This window comes from Pituophis catenifer, unplaced genomic scaffold (assembly GCF_029215685.1).
Source record: "Pituophis catenifer annectens isolate HBS135680 unplaced genomic scaffold, rPitCat1.0.hap2 SCAF_15, whole genome shotgun sequence".
NCBI lineage: Eukaryota > Metazoa > Chordata > Lepidosauria > Squamata > Colubridae > Pituophis > Pituophis catenifer.
In genome coordinates, this window is record NW_027256895.1 from 6,722,777 (window position 1) to 6,735,732 (window position 12,956).

The 12,956-nt window shown below is 37.1% G+C and overlaps 1 protein-coding gene across 1 annotated transcript; it reads left to right on the forward strand.

The window, feature by feature from the left end:
• The first annotated feature begins 2,053 nt into the window (after positions 1-2,053).
• On the forward strand, positions 2,054-8,184 carry LOC139324824 (vomeronasal type-2 receptor 26-like). Its single transcript, XM_070954576.1, has 4 exons — positions 2,054-2,842; positions 4,851-5,078; positions 6,034-6,160; positions 7,286-8,184. Exons 1-4 carry the CDS (start codon positions 2,054-2,056, stop codon positions 8,182-8,184), a joined length of 2,043 nt encoding a protein of 680 aa, XP_070810677.1.
• The last annotated feature ends 4,772 nt before the right edge of the window (positions 8,185-12,956 follow it).

Genomic DNA, 12,956 nt, shown 5'->3' on the forward strand with positions numbered 1-12,956 from the left:
CCAAAATTTTAAGCCTGGTGGCATAAGGTATTCTATTGTGAGCAGATGAGTGGAGTACTCTTCTTGTGAAATACCTCTGGACTCGCTCAATTGTATTAATGTCCAATATACAGTGCGGATTCCAGGCAGACAAGCTGTATTCAAGAATTGGTCTAGCAAAGGTTTTGTATGCCCTAGTTTGCAGTATACTATTACCAGAGAAGAAGCTTTGCAAGATTAGGTTAACAACTCTTAATGCCTTTTTGGCGATGCTGTTACAGTGAGCTCTGGTGCTTAGATCATTTGAGATAAGTACTCCAAGTTCCTTGACAGAATGAGGGTTGTCTATGAGGTCGTATCTGCCCAACTTGTATTTGGTGTTCTGATTTTTGCTGCCAATGTATAAGACAGAGCATTTGTTGGTTGAGATTTGGAGTTGCCAATTGTTTGACCATTCTGACAAATGTATCCAGTTGTTGGAGAAGAAATCATTTTCTTTTCATTAGGTTGAGGTCTTTCTCATCAAATATATGATTCTTTTTTTTTCCCTATTCATAAAATATATGTTCTTCAACATATATTCAGGGTATTTATTACTCTGCATTTTCACTCTGTACAAAACTTACACACAGGAAATCCATGATACTTGCTTAGTCTGTTTAGAATTTTAGTTTGTGCTACATTAATAAAATGTGTCTTGATCATATGTCTTTTGGTCATAATACCTATTAGAATAGAATAGAATTCTTTATTGGCCAAGTGTGATTGGACACAAAAAGGAATTTGTCTTTGGTGCATATGCTCTCAGTGTACATAAAAGTTCTGGGTTTTAGGGAGAGTCCTGGTGGCGCAGCAGACTAAAGCACTGTTAACAGTGTTATTAACACCAGCTGCCTGCAATTACTGCAAGTTCAAATCTCACCAGGCTCAAGGTTGACTCAGCCTTCCATCCTTTCTAAGGTAGGTAAAATGAGGACCCAGATTGTTGGGGCAATAAGCTGACTTTGTATAAATATACAAAAGTATGAAGGCTATTGCTTAATGCATTGAAAGCCGCCCTGAGTCTCCGGAGAAGGGCGGCATATAAATCAAATTTTTAAAAAAAGAAAAGAAAGATACATTCATCATGAATCATAAGGTACAACATTTAATGAGAGTTATAGTCTATCAAACTAGGAAACAATCAATATAAATCGGAAGGATACAAGCAACAAGGTTACAGTCATACAGTCCTAAGTGGGAGGAGATGGGTGATAGGAATGATGAGAAGATTAATAGTGGTGCAGCCTTATTGAATAGTTTGACAGTGTTGAGAGAATTATTCGTTTAGCAGAGTTATGGCGTTCGGGAAAAAATGTTCTTGTGTCTAGTTGTTCTGGTGTGCATTGCTCTATAGCGTCGTTCTGAGGTAGAAGTTGAAACAGTTTATGTCCATTATTTGCAAATCATGGAAATACATGGAAACTCATTTCATAATTCTCATCTTCCTACTTCCATCAGAAACAGAAATGTTTGTTATTCATTTAGAAATGATGCCATATTATAAGAACTTTAAAATTACTTCTTCAATGGGGATCTTTAACCTATTGGCAGTGTAGTCACCAAATTCTACCAGCATGCCCTTGCATTGGCCTTTGCTGTGAAGGAGATCAATGAGGATTCCCAGATCTTACCAAACGTCACTCTTGGGTTCCACATCTATGACAGTTACTACAAACCAAGGATGACCTACCGCACCACTCTTGATCTGCTTTTCAAATCTCAGGAATTTGTCCCTAACTACAAATGTGATAGCCAGAAGAATCTCATGGCCATCATTGGAGCGCTTGTGTCCGATACTTCTTCCTATATGGCAGAAACTATAAAAGTCTTCAAGATTCCACAGGTAATTTGGACAGGAGAGTAAGACAGAAAATTGTCTTCTTTTGTAATAAGTATTATAATTCACTTTTGGAATTCATTCAGTTTCCCTTCATTGTCATAATGAATAATGACTAAATTTCCTATGTAGTTGACCTATGGATCCTTTGCCCAAGAAGAGCTCCAGGCTACTAAGTTATCTTCCCTTTATTGCATGGTCCCAAAAGAGGAACATCAGTACAATGGAGTTATACAGCTTCTTCTCCATTTTGGATGGACGTGGATTGGAGTCTTCACTTTCGATAAGAATAAGGGAGAACATTTCTTGCAGAAACTGCACCCATTGCTTTCTCAAAACGGGATCTGCTTAGCTTTCACACAAAAGGTTCCGCAGCGAGCCCAATTAGAAGAAATTTCAGAATTTCTGGAGGTGATCTCAGTTATTTCTAATCAACTGACAGATCAGAAAGCTAATGCTTTTCTTGTCTATGGCAATTCCTTCACGATTCTGTGGCTCAGAAGTGTGGCGTTTCTACGTGATCCTGAAAACAAAGAGAGTGCATCATTTAGGAAGGTTTGGATCCTGATGTATCCAATTGATTTCATGCTGACAGGACTTAATAGGGCTTGGGATGTCCAGTTGTTCCATGGGGCTCTTTCCTTTACAGTGCACGCAAGAGAAGTTCAAGGCTTCACGGAGTTTCTTCAAGTCATCAAACCTTCAACCCACAAGGATGGATTTCTTCAAGAGGTTTGGCAACAATTGTTTGACTGCTCACATTCCAATGAAGAATCACCCTCCATATCCAATCAAACTTGTAGTGGAGAAGAGAATTTGGAGAATCTGCCTGCGCCTCTGTTTGAGTTGCAGATGACTGGCCAAAGCTACAGCATCTACAATGCTGTTTATGCAGTGGCACATTCTCTGCATGAGGCTGTGAGATCAAGAGCCCAACATAGAGTAATTAAAAAGTTTGAAATTCCAGATCTGCAACCTTGGCAGGTAATGTCTCCTTGCCGACACCTATTTTTTGTTCCAGTGAATACTTCTCCTCCATAGTCTAAAATGACTTTTTTCCACTGGCTTGTAGCCACAGATCAATGCAGATACCGAGAAACAAATGTATTAATGTAACAGCTGATCATAAATTATAGAACAAAAGTGGATTGAAAAAAAAACCTTGTCTTTGCAAATTTCAGTCTAGTCAATTTCATAAATTAATTTCACAAATAACCATTTTATCTCTATCTAGATTGGTCCTGTCTTGTGTAAATTTATTTAGCCTGGTTGTAAAAAGAATTCAGTGACAATGCTTCTGAAGGCAGTCTTTTGTTTTATTTCTATTTTTGTAAATTTTCATTCATAAACATTTCTGGAAACCGGTGCATTGTCAGAGTATCATTTACAAATAGAACACAACCAACGAGAGTTGGTAATAAATCTTTAGAATACAAACTAAATAGCAATAGTAATAATATAATAACAGTAATAATAATATAACCAAAAAGTTTAAACTAGGTTTCCTCTTGCATTAGCTTATTTACATTTTTATCAATTACTATGTTTATAGTTATATAGAATAGAATAGAATAGAATAGAATAGAATAGAATAGAATAGAATAGAATAGAATAGAATAGAATAGAATAGAATAGAACAGAATAACAGAGTTGGAAGGGACCTTGGGGGTCTTCTAGTCCAACCCCCTGCCCAGGCAGGAAACCCTACACCACTTTGGACAAATGGTTATCCAACATCTTAAAAATTTCACAACTTCTGGAGGCAAATTGTTCCACTTATTCATTGTTCTAACTGTCAGGAAATTGCTTCTTGTTCTACCCTGAGGTGCTTTGGATAATAGTTTGACTCCCTCTTCTTTATTTTCAATACTTATAATATTAACATTCATAATCTTACTTTCTCTAATTTCTACTTCTTTTGTCTATCCATTCATTCTATCCATTTATTCCATGTCCAATAGTATTCTGAATCTTCTTTGTCTTTAATATTTAAAGTTAGTCTGTCCATTTCAGCACAGTCCCAATTTTTTCTAATTACAACCAGACCCCAGGCACCTATTACCACATGTGGTGGACATGCGGTAAAGCAAGAAAACATTGGGAGAACATACATAACTGGCTGGAAACGATAACTGAACAAAATATTGAGTTTAAACCAGAAACATGCCTTTTAGGTATACTATCAGAGGATTATGATAAAGCGTCCACATATTTAATGTTACACATATTGACGGCAGCAAGGATTACATATGCTAAATACTGGAAAAATATGAACATCCCACCAGATGAGGATGTAATTTTTTTTCCCCTGTCCAATACACATTTCTAAAATGTAAACATTTCTCTTCATTGGATTTTTGTAATTTAGTAAAGACTTGGTTGTTAGACAGGGGTTGTTAGTTTTTGTGACAGTCATTCTTTGCTGATCTAGCCAAATTATTTTCAGGAAGAGGTGTTGGTTTTGAGACTTATGGTAAACCCCAAGAGTTTACCATAAGGTCTATGTTCATATAACCCATTCTCAAATATTTCAGGATTGAGAACCTGAGTATACTATCCCCCTCCCCTCTCTTCCTCCCTCCCTCCTCCTCTTCCCTTAAATCTACCTACCAAAGAATGCTTGAAACTCTAAAATCTGACTAAAAGAAATTTGTCAGGTCCCAGCTCCCAAAAGCTAATGATGAAGAAGAAAAATGGAGGAGAAGACAATGTATGGTGTCTAGACTTGACCAATTTGAGCAGTAAACAGAAATTGTATTCAAAACAATCTGTTTTCATTTGGTTTTATTTTCTATATTTCCTTAAAATGATATCAAATTAATAATAGACCTGTACATATCCATGCAATATAGATTATCAATTTTCTCAATATACTAAATTTGAACATTATTACAGGAATGGGAAGAATGCGTGACTGAAGTTTGAATATCATGGTCTTTCTCCATTATTCTCCTTTTCCAACTCTCTTTGTCTTTCATTCCCTTTCAAGTAGCTCCATCCATTTCTTCAAGGCATTTCTTTTAACAATTCAGCTGGGGAGAGAGTGTTCCTGAATGAGAAAGGGGAAGCAACAGGTGGATTCGACATCATCAACCTGATTACGTTTCCTAACAGATCCTTTCAGAAAGTTAGAGTTGGAGACTTAGATCCCAGTGCTCCAAAAGGGAAAGAATTATTCATTGATGAAGATGAGATTGTCTGGCACCCAGCTTTTAACCAGGTATATATCAGTGGTGAAATGTAAAATTTGTTACTACTGGTTCTGTGGGCGTGACTTGGTGGGTGGGTGGGTAATATGACTGATTGGGCGCGGCCAACTTTTTTAAAAAAAAAACTTTTAAAACCATTTTTTCTACAACCTCTTCGGCTGAAGAGGTTGTAGAAAAAAACGCTTTTAAAAGCCTCTGATGATTCTAGCTGAGCCATGTGATCATCAGAGGCTTTTTTTTTTACTTTTAAGAGTATTTTTTCAGCCAAAGAGATTGTAGGAAAAATGCTTTTAAAAATAAATAAAAAAAAGCCTCTGATGATTGTGCGGCTCAGCTGGGCAATGCGGGGGGGGCAGGGATTTTTGCTACCGGTTCTCCGAACCACCCGCCTCCATTGCTACCGGATCGGGCGATCCAGTCCGAACCAGGAGCATTTCACCCCTGGTATGGATGTCATCACACAAAAGTAACTACTCACCCTGCCCTTTTGCAAGGAGCTCCTGTTACACAACCATGTAATTTCAACATCTTTATAGTAAAAATCCCATTTAATAAAATCCTGTAGCAATTTGGAAACTCAATTTGAGGGCTGCCACAAAGAAGGGGGGGGATCAACCTATTTTCCAAAGAATAGAATAGAGTAGAGTAGAGTAGAGTAGAGTAGAACGGAACGGAACGGAACGGAACGGAACGGAACAGAATAGAATAACAGAGTTGGAAGGGACCTTGGAGGTCTTCTAGTCCAACCCCCTGCTTAGGCAGGAAACTCTACACCACTTCAGACCAATGGTTATCCAATCTCTTCTTTAAAACTTCCAGTGTTGGAGCATTCACAACTTCTAGAGGCAAGTTGTTCCACTGATTAATTATTCTAACTGTCAGGAAATTTCTCCTTAGTTCTAAATTGCCTAGAATTAGTAACTGCTTTAAAATCTCCCTTTACAAGACTTTTATGTTTATGACCAGGTTCTCCCAATTTCTCAGTGTAATGACCATTGCTCCCCTGGATACTGGAAGAAAGGGTTGGAAGGAAAACAATTCTGTTGCTACAACTGTGTTTCATGTCCAGAAGGGAAGATTTCAAATCAAAAGGGTAGGTGAGACAATCCATCAAGTTTTCATTAGACAGATTTAAGTAAAACGCCTTAAACTATTTTACGATGAATATAATTAGTAACTTTAAGGGTGAATATTCATTTCAGTCACAAATTGATTTCCGTGGACCTTACTTCATACTTAAGTAGTCAGTAGAGGAGGCGTGCATAAGTGCACTAACCTGCTTATCATCCCTGTCATTGTATTTTTTTTCTTTTATTCTTGTTCTCATTTTTGTTTGACAAATTCTAATTAATTAATTAATTAATTAATTCAATAACGTCTTTATCTTTTTATTTTTTTGGCCCCTATGAAAGTATGATGTCTAATCTATACTTTTCAAAGACAACCATTAGTTCAAATTTAAATAAAAAATGACAGATTTTACAAATAAAAGTTAAAAAACAACCTTTTAAGTGGCTTAGGTCAGTGTGAATGAATGAATGAATGAATGAATGAATGAATCCATGAATCCATGAATCCATGAATCCATGAATCCATGAATACATTTTTCCCATTTGATCTGCTATTTTCTGGCCTTCTTTACCACAAGTAAGAGAAAGCAAAAGAGCTTCAGCAAACAAAGTAAGATTTGTCAATAAATTAGATATACTCAAAGGGACATAGGGTAGGTATTTGTAGAACCATAAAAAAACACTAAAGATCAGAATAAAGTATAGAGAACAGGGATTTCATTTTCTTGAAAGTAAAAGTAGATAATTCTTTTTGCTTGTTGGATCAATTCTTTTTATGTTTCCTTAGCTTACTCACATTTTAATTGAATCAAATTGAAAATTTAACTGAATTATATTGATTTGCACTTGGAGTCAGTATTTCTGCTTCTCTGATATTCATCATCACAGTTTTTTTTTTTCCATATGGTTTGGAAAAATGGAAAAAATCCAAATGTAGTACATTGATTTCAAAGAAAATTTGTGTTTTCCATTGTACAATTTTGCACTCAAATCCTAAATGATACAACAGAGGAGAGAAAAAACTGCAATTTCATAGAAAAATGACCATACTAATTACCAGTTGAAGCCATAACAGTTGGCACCCATCAGATGAATATTTTCAAATATTTGGAATGGATAGATGACAAATTCCTTGATTTTCCTTTCAGATATGGATGACTGTTTTGAATGTTCAGAAGATCATTATCCAAATGAAGAAAAGAAAGGATGTATCCTGAAACCGGTGGTGTTTCTAACCTTTGAAGAAACCTTAGGAATTGGTTTAGCCTCAGCTGCTCTTTGTTTCTTCTTCTTGACTTCTTGGGTACTTGGAACCTTTATTAAGTACAGGGATACTCCTATTGTCAAAGCCAACAATCGGTCCCTCACCTACAACCTCCTTGTCTCTCTTCTGCTCTGTTTTCTCTCCTCTTTGCTCTTCCTCAGCCAACCTGACAAGGTGACCTGCCTTCTCCGACAACCAACTTTTGGCATCACTTTCTCAGTGGCCATTTCTAGTGTCCTGGCCAAAACCATCACAGTGGTTGTAGCTTTCATGGCCACTAAACCAGGATCTCAGATGAGGAAGTGGGTGGGGAAAAGATTGGCTTTTTCTATTGTCCTTTCCTGCTCTCTCTTCCAGGTATGTATTTGTATTCTTTGGTTGTCGACATCTCCCTCATTCCCTGAGTTGAACATGCACTCAGAGGTCCAAGAAATGATTCTACAATGCAATGAGGGTTCAGCTTTCGTCTTCTACTGTGTCTTGGGCTACATGGGTATCTTGGCCATCGCCAGCTTTATTGTGGCTTTCCTTGCCCGTAAATTACCTGACAGCTTTAACGAAGCCAAGTTCATCACCTTCAGCATGTTGGCCTTCTGCAGTGTGTGGATCTCCTTCTTTCCAGCCTATCTGAGCACAAAAGGAAAAGCCATGGTAGCTGTGGAGGTCTTCTCCATCTTGGCCTCCAGCGCTGCATTATTGGGATGCATGTTTTTGCCCAAATGCTACATCATTGTTTTTAAGCCTGAGCTAAACCAGAGAGAGCAACTAATAAAGAGGACTTAATACATCATGTGAGTTTTCTCACTATGAAAATTTGCTGACAATAGAAAGACTGTCTGCTATCTCCTGTAAACATATAGTTTTAATTTCTGTCAAAGGAAGATTTATGGAGGATTATTATTGTTATTAAGATTTGTTATGTTATGTGTGTGATTTTTCTCACTATGAAAAGTTGCTGAGAAAAAGAATTGAATTTGCAATCTACAGGAAATATAATTTTGATTTCTACCAAAGGAGACCTTAAAGAGAATTATTATTAATACTTATTATGGTGACCCATTCCAGAAGAAGTGCTCATGGTCCTGCATTTTCAGTCATTTCCCAAGAATCTTTAACCAACCCTTTCTCTTTTCCAACAACCCAAGTGAACAAGACTTTGGAATTAGGTTTCCTTGGTTGGTTGCTTTTAGGAGATTTAATATATTGACTACATGCAGGTGCATGTATGTATGACATATGGTCAGATAGGTAGGTATGTAGGTAAGTAGGTAGGTAAATAGATAGATAGATAGATAGATAGATAGATAGATAGATAGATAGATAGATAGATAGATGATTGATACAAATACTAAATAGAATGGAGTGGAGTGGAGTGGAGTGGAGTGGAGTGGAGTGGAGTGGAGTGGAGTGGAGTGGAATAGATAGATAGATAGATAGATAGATAGATAGATAGATAGATAGATAGATAGATAGATAATTGATACAAATATTAAATAGAATAGAATAGAATAGAATAGAATAGAATAGAATAGAATAGAATAGAATAGAATAGAATAGAATAGAATAGAATGGGATAGATGGATGGATGGATGGATGATTGATACAAATACTAAATAGAATAGAATGGGATGGGATGGGATGGAATAGATAGATCAATAGATATACATATACAATCAGAGTATGTGACAGTTTGTTTGTTTATAGTCTCCCATCTCCAAGCCAGAATGGGACAATTTGCCATGACCAACTCCCCATGGGACACAACACCACAGGACAATTCAACAAATACAAAAGTTAAATGAATTTCAATGGAACTGTAGCCAATGATAATAAAGTAAAGAAATTCCATCCAGAAATACAAGAGTTCAATGAAAATGTGGTCACCAATAATGAAAGTAACCAAATGAAACAATTAACACAGCATTGAATTGTCCCATGATGAGTTGGCCATGGCAATTTGGTCATGATGAGTTGCCCATGGCAATTTGGTCATGATGAGTTGGCCAAGCACCCCAAGCTAACCATTAAGCATTTGTACCTAGAGATGCAAGATAAGGGAAAGGAGAAACCCACACAGATGCAATATTTTACTTCCTTGAAGGGAATAAAATGCAGACACTTCTCACAGACATGGCTGGTAAACAGACTCTTCTAATAGACAGAGTCTTATGAAGCACCAATGCATGAAATAAAAACCTAGCAATTTCTGTAAAAAAATTGGGACTATGGTTAAATATAGTAAAGAAGAACAACGACATCACAACACATGCAGCAACCATCCTTAAAATCGATAAACCCAACACTGAAGTGGTATGTTGATTTTGCCTTTTAGGATCCAATATCAACAATAAAGGAACCAGCACTCAAGCATATGCTGTGGACCAGAGGTGGGTTTCAACAGGTTCTGACCAGTTCTGGAGAACCAGTAGAGAAAATTTTGAGTAGTTCAGAGAACGGGTAGTAAAAATTCTGACTGGCCCCGCCCCCATCTATTCTCTGCCTCACAAGTCCCATCTGATTGGGAGGGAATGGGGATTTTGCAGTATCCTACCCCTGCCATGCCCACCAAGCCATGCCACACCCACCAAGCCATACCCACAGAATCGGTAGTAAAAAATGTTGAAACCCACCACTGTCTCATACATGTAAGCTCTCCCAATGGTTTATGAAGAATCTGAGTTAAAGTGAGAGAACAAAAATCTAGAGTGTTGCAAGCACTTGACTAGGGATGAACTTGACTCAAGAAGAGCTAGTAGTAACTGAGAAGGATCTTGGAGTCCTAGTGGACAACCATTTAAATATGAACCAACCATGTGCTGCAGCTGCCAAAAAAGCCAACACAGTTCTAGGCTGCATAAACAGAGGGATAGAATCAAGATCACGTGAAGTGTTATGGCCACTTTATAAGGCTTTGGTAAGGCCACACTTGGAATACTGCATCCAGTTTTGGTCGCCACGATGTAAAAAAGATGTGGAGACTCTAGAAAGAGTGCAGAGAAGAGCAACAAAGATGATTAGGGGACTGGAGGCTAAAACATATGAAGAACGGTTGCAGGAACTGGGTATGGCTAGTCTTATGAAAAGAAGGACTAGGGGAGACATGATAGCAGTGTTTCAATATCTCAGGGGCTGCCACAAAGAAGAGGGAGTCAAACTATTCTCTAAAGCACCTGAGGGTAGAACAAGAAGCAATGGGTGGAAACTAATCAAGGAGAGAAGCAACTTAGAACTAAGGAGAAATTTCCTGACAGTGAGAACAATTAATCAGTGGAACAACTTCCCTTCAGAAGCTGTGAATGCTCCAACACTGGAAGTTTTTAAGAAGATGTGTATAACCATTTGTCTGAAGTGGTGTAGGGTTTCCTGTCTGGGCAGGGGGTTGGACTAGAAGACCTCCAAGGTCCCTTCCAACTCTGGTATTCTAAGAATACTCTGGTATTCTAAGAGTTAGAGCCATCATTTAGGCCTGCCTAATGGTCATGGCCAACATGTTTAAAAATAGAACAAATGATGTTATAAATCAAAAGGGAAAGTGATTAAGGAAATTAAATACTGCCTTGAATTCTAAAGTAGTTGATGGGGGGAAGTTTCATTAGTAATTTTAGAATAATTTTTTACTGCTTTTTGAATATTAAAAACTTTTGGAACAGCATGTTTGATAGCATTCAGTGGGTGAGTTTCCTTCAGTCCTCAATGAAATAAATTTTAAGTATGTATTTAAAGATTTAGAACTTTGGGGAAATAAACAACAAGAAGGTGATTAGAGTGTTGTTTTTGGAAAGTTAGAAATTCATCGACAAGATGAATTTGAAACAAGCATTTTAAAATCAATTAAAATAATCTTTCCCATGGGAAAATCACTGTTGTTTTCATTGTGGATAAAAAAAAAGTAGAATGGATAATTTAATCTTCTGAGAATCGAGCCAATCATTATCATTTCTTGACCTGCTCAAATCGGTTGAAGGCTATGCAAAAAAATAATAATTGAAAAACAGAAAGTAAGTGTGAGATAAGATAAAATCTCAACCTTTGTATGGGAATCTTGATAGTAAGAAGAGAGAAACAATGCTATTGTTGGAGCACTAGAAGTTGGGAATGCTCCAACACTGGAAGTTTTTAAGAAGATGTTGGATAACCATTTGTCTGAAGTGATGTAAGGTTTCCTGCCTAAGCAAGGATTTGGACTAGAAGACCTCCAAGGTCCCTCCCAGCTCTGTTATTCTAAAAAATTCTATTCAGTTTCATGATTCTGCCATCTTTTGTTACTATTAATCAGGAAAGACTGCTGTCTGTACCGAAACATTTCTTTATTCTCCTGTTGAACTTTAAGTTCAAGTTAAATTCATTTCTCTCAAGAGGTGCACATGGACTGGTCCATTTTTAAAAATCTGGCTGATTGTCTCAACTTGTAGCCTTTGTACTGAAGACATGTTCTTCCTTCTGATGTTTCCTGTGATCAAAGTGGATACGCTGAATTGCTCGGTTGCTGAACCTTTTCCTGTTCTGCATGAATGGTACCAGCCAGGTGATCTCTTAATTGGAGGGATAGTTTCTCAGATTATATTTATTTCCAATAAACATTGGTTTGATGAATACCCATCACACAGGATATTTGAGATGACAAAGTAAGCAAATATCTATCCTCATCTAATGAGAATTTTGGCCCTTGTTGACTTTTGCACATCACATTTCTTGTTTCTGGTCTAACAAAAAATATGAGGATCTTGACTGCTCTTCGGTTTTTGACGGTAGTTTGAAGAAAAGAAGGACTTAGTTTGAAGAAAAGAAGGACTAGAGGAGACATGATAGCAGTGTTCCAATATCTCCAATCTCAGGGGTTGCCACAAAGAAGTGGGAGTCAAGCTATTCTCCAAAGAACCTGAGGGTAGGGCAGGAAACTAATCAAGGAAAGAAGCAACTTAGAACTAAGGAGAAATGTCCTGACAGTGAGAACAATTAATCAGTGGAACAACTTGCTTCCAGAAGTTGTGAATGCTCCAACACTGGAAGTTTTTAAAGAAGAGATTGGATAATCATTTGTCTGAAATGGTGTAGGGTTTCTTGCCTAAACAGGGGGTTGGACTAGAAGACCTCCAAGGTCCCTTCCAACTCTGTTTCTATATTCTATATACCAAGGGAAAAGGCTGTTCTCCATGAAACTGTGAGGAACAAATTAAAAATCATTTTTAGCATTGCTAATGATTAACAAGCTTATGAAGACATTGTTCAAGATTTCACTTCAGATCACAAAGATATAGAAAGTGCATTTAGCAATCTGGAGTCGTTTATACTGAACTATTCTATCTTTTCAAATTTACTTAGATGAGATCTAAGGGTCTTACTTTCTGTCTTTTTTCCATAAGCATATACCCATAGGAAGGTTCTTGAGGTACCTCCTAGTAGACTGCATTTTGCTAGATGCCGAGTCTTTCTGTAAATTCTTCTTCACCACTAAAAGTACAACCTTATTTCAATTGTCTTTGCAGAATTTGACTCCACTTATCATAAATAGACAAAACAAAAAATTGCATCTTCGTCTTCTCTATTATACAATA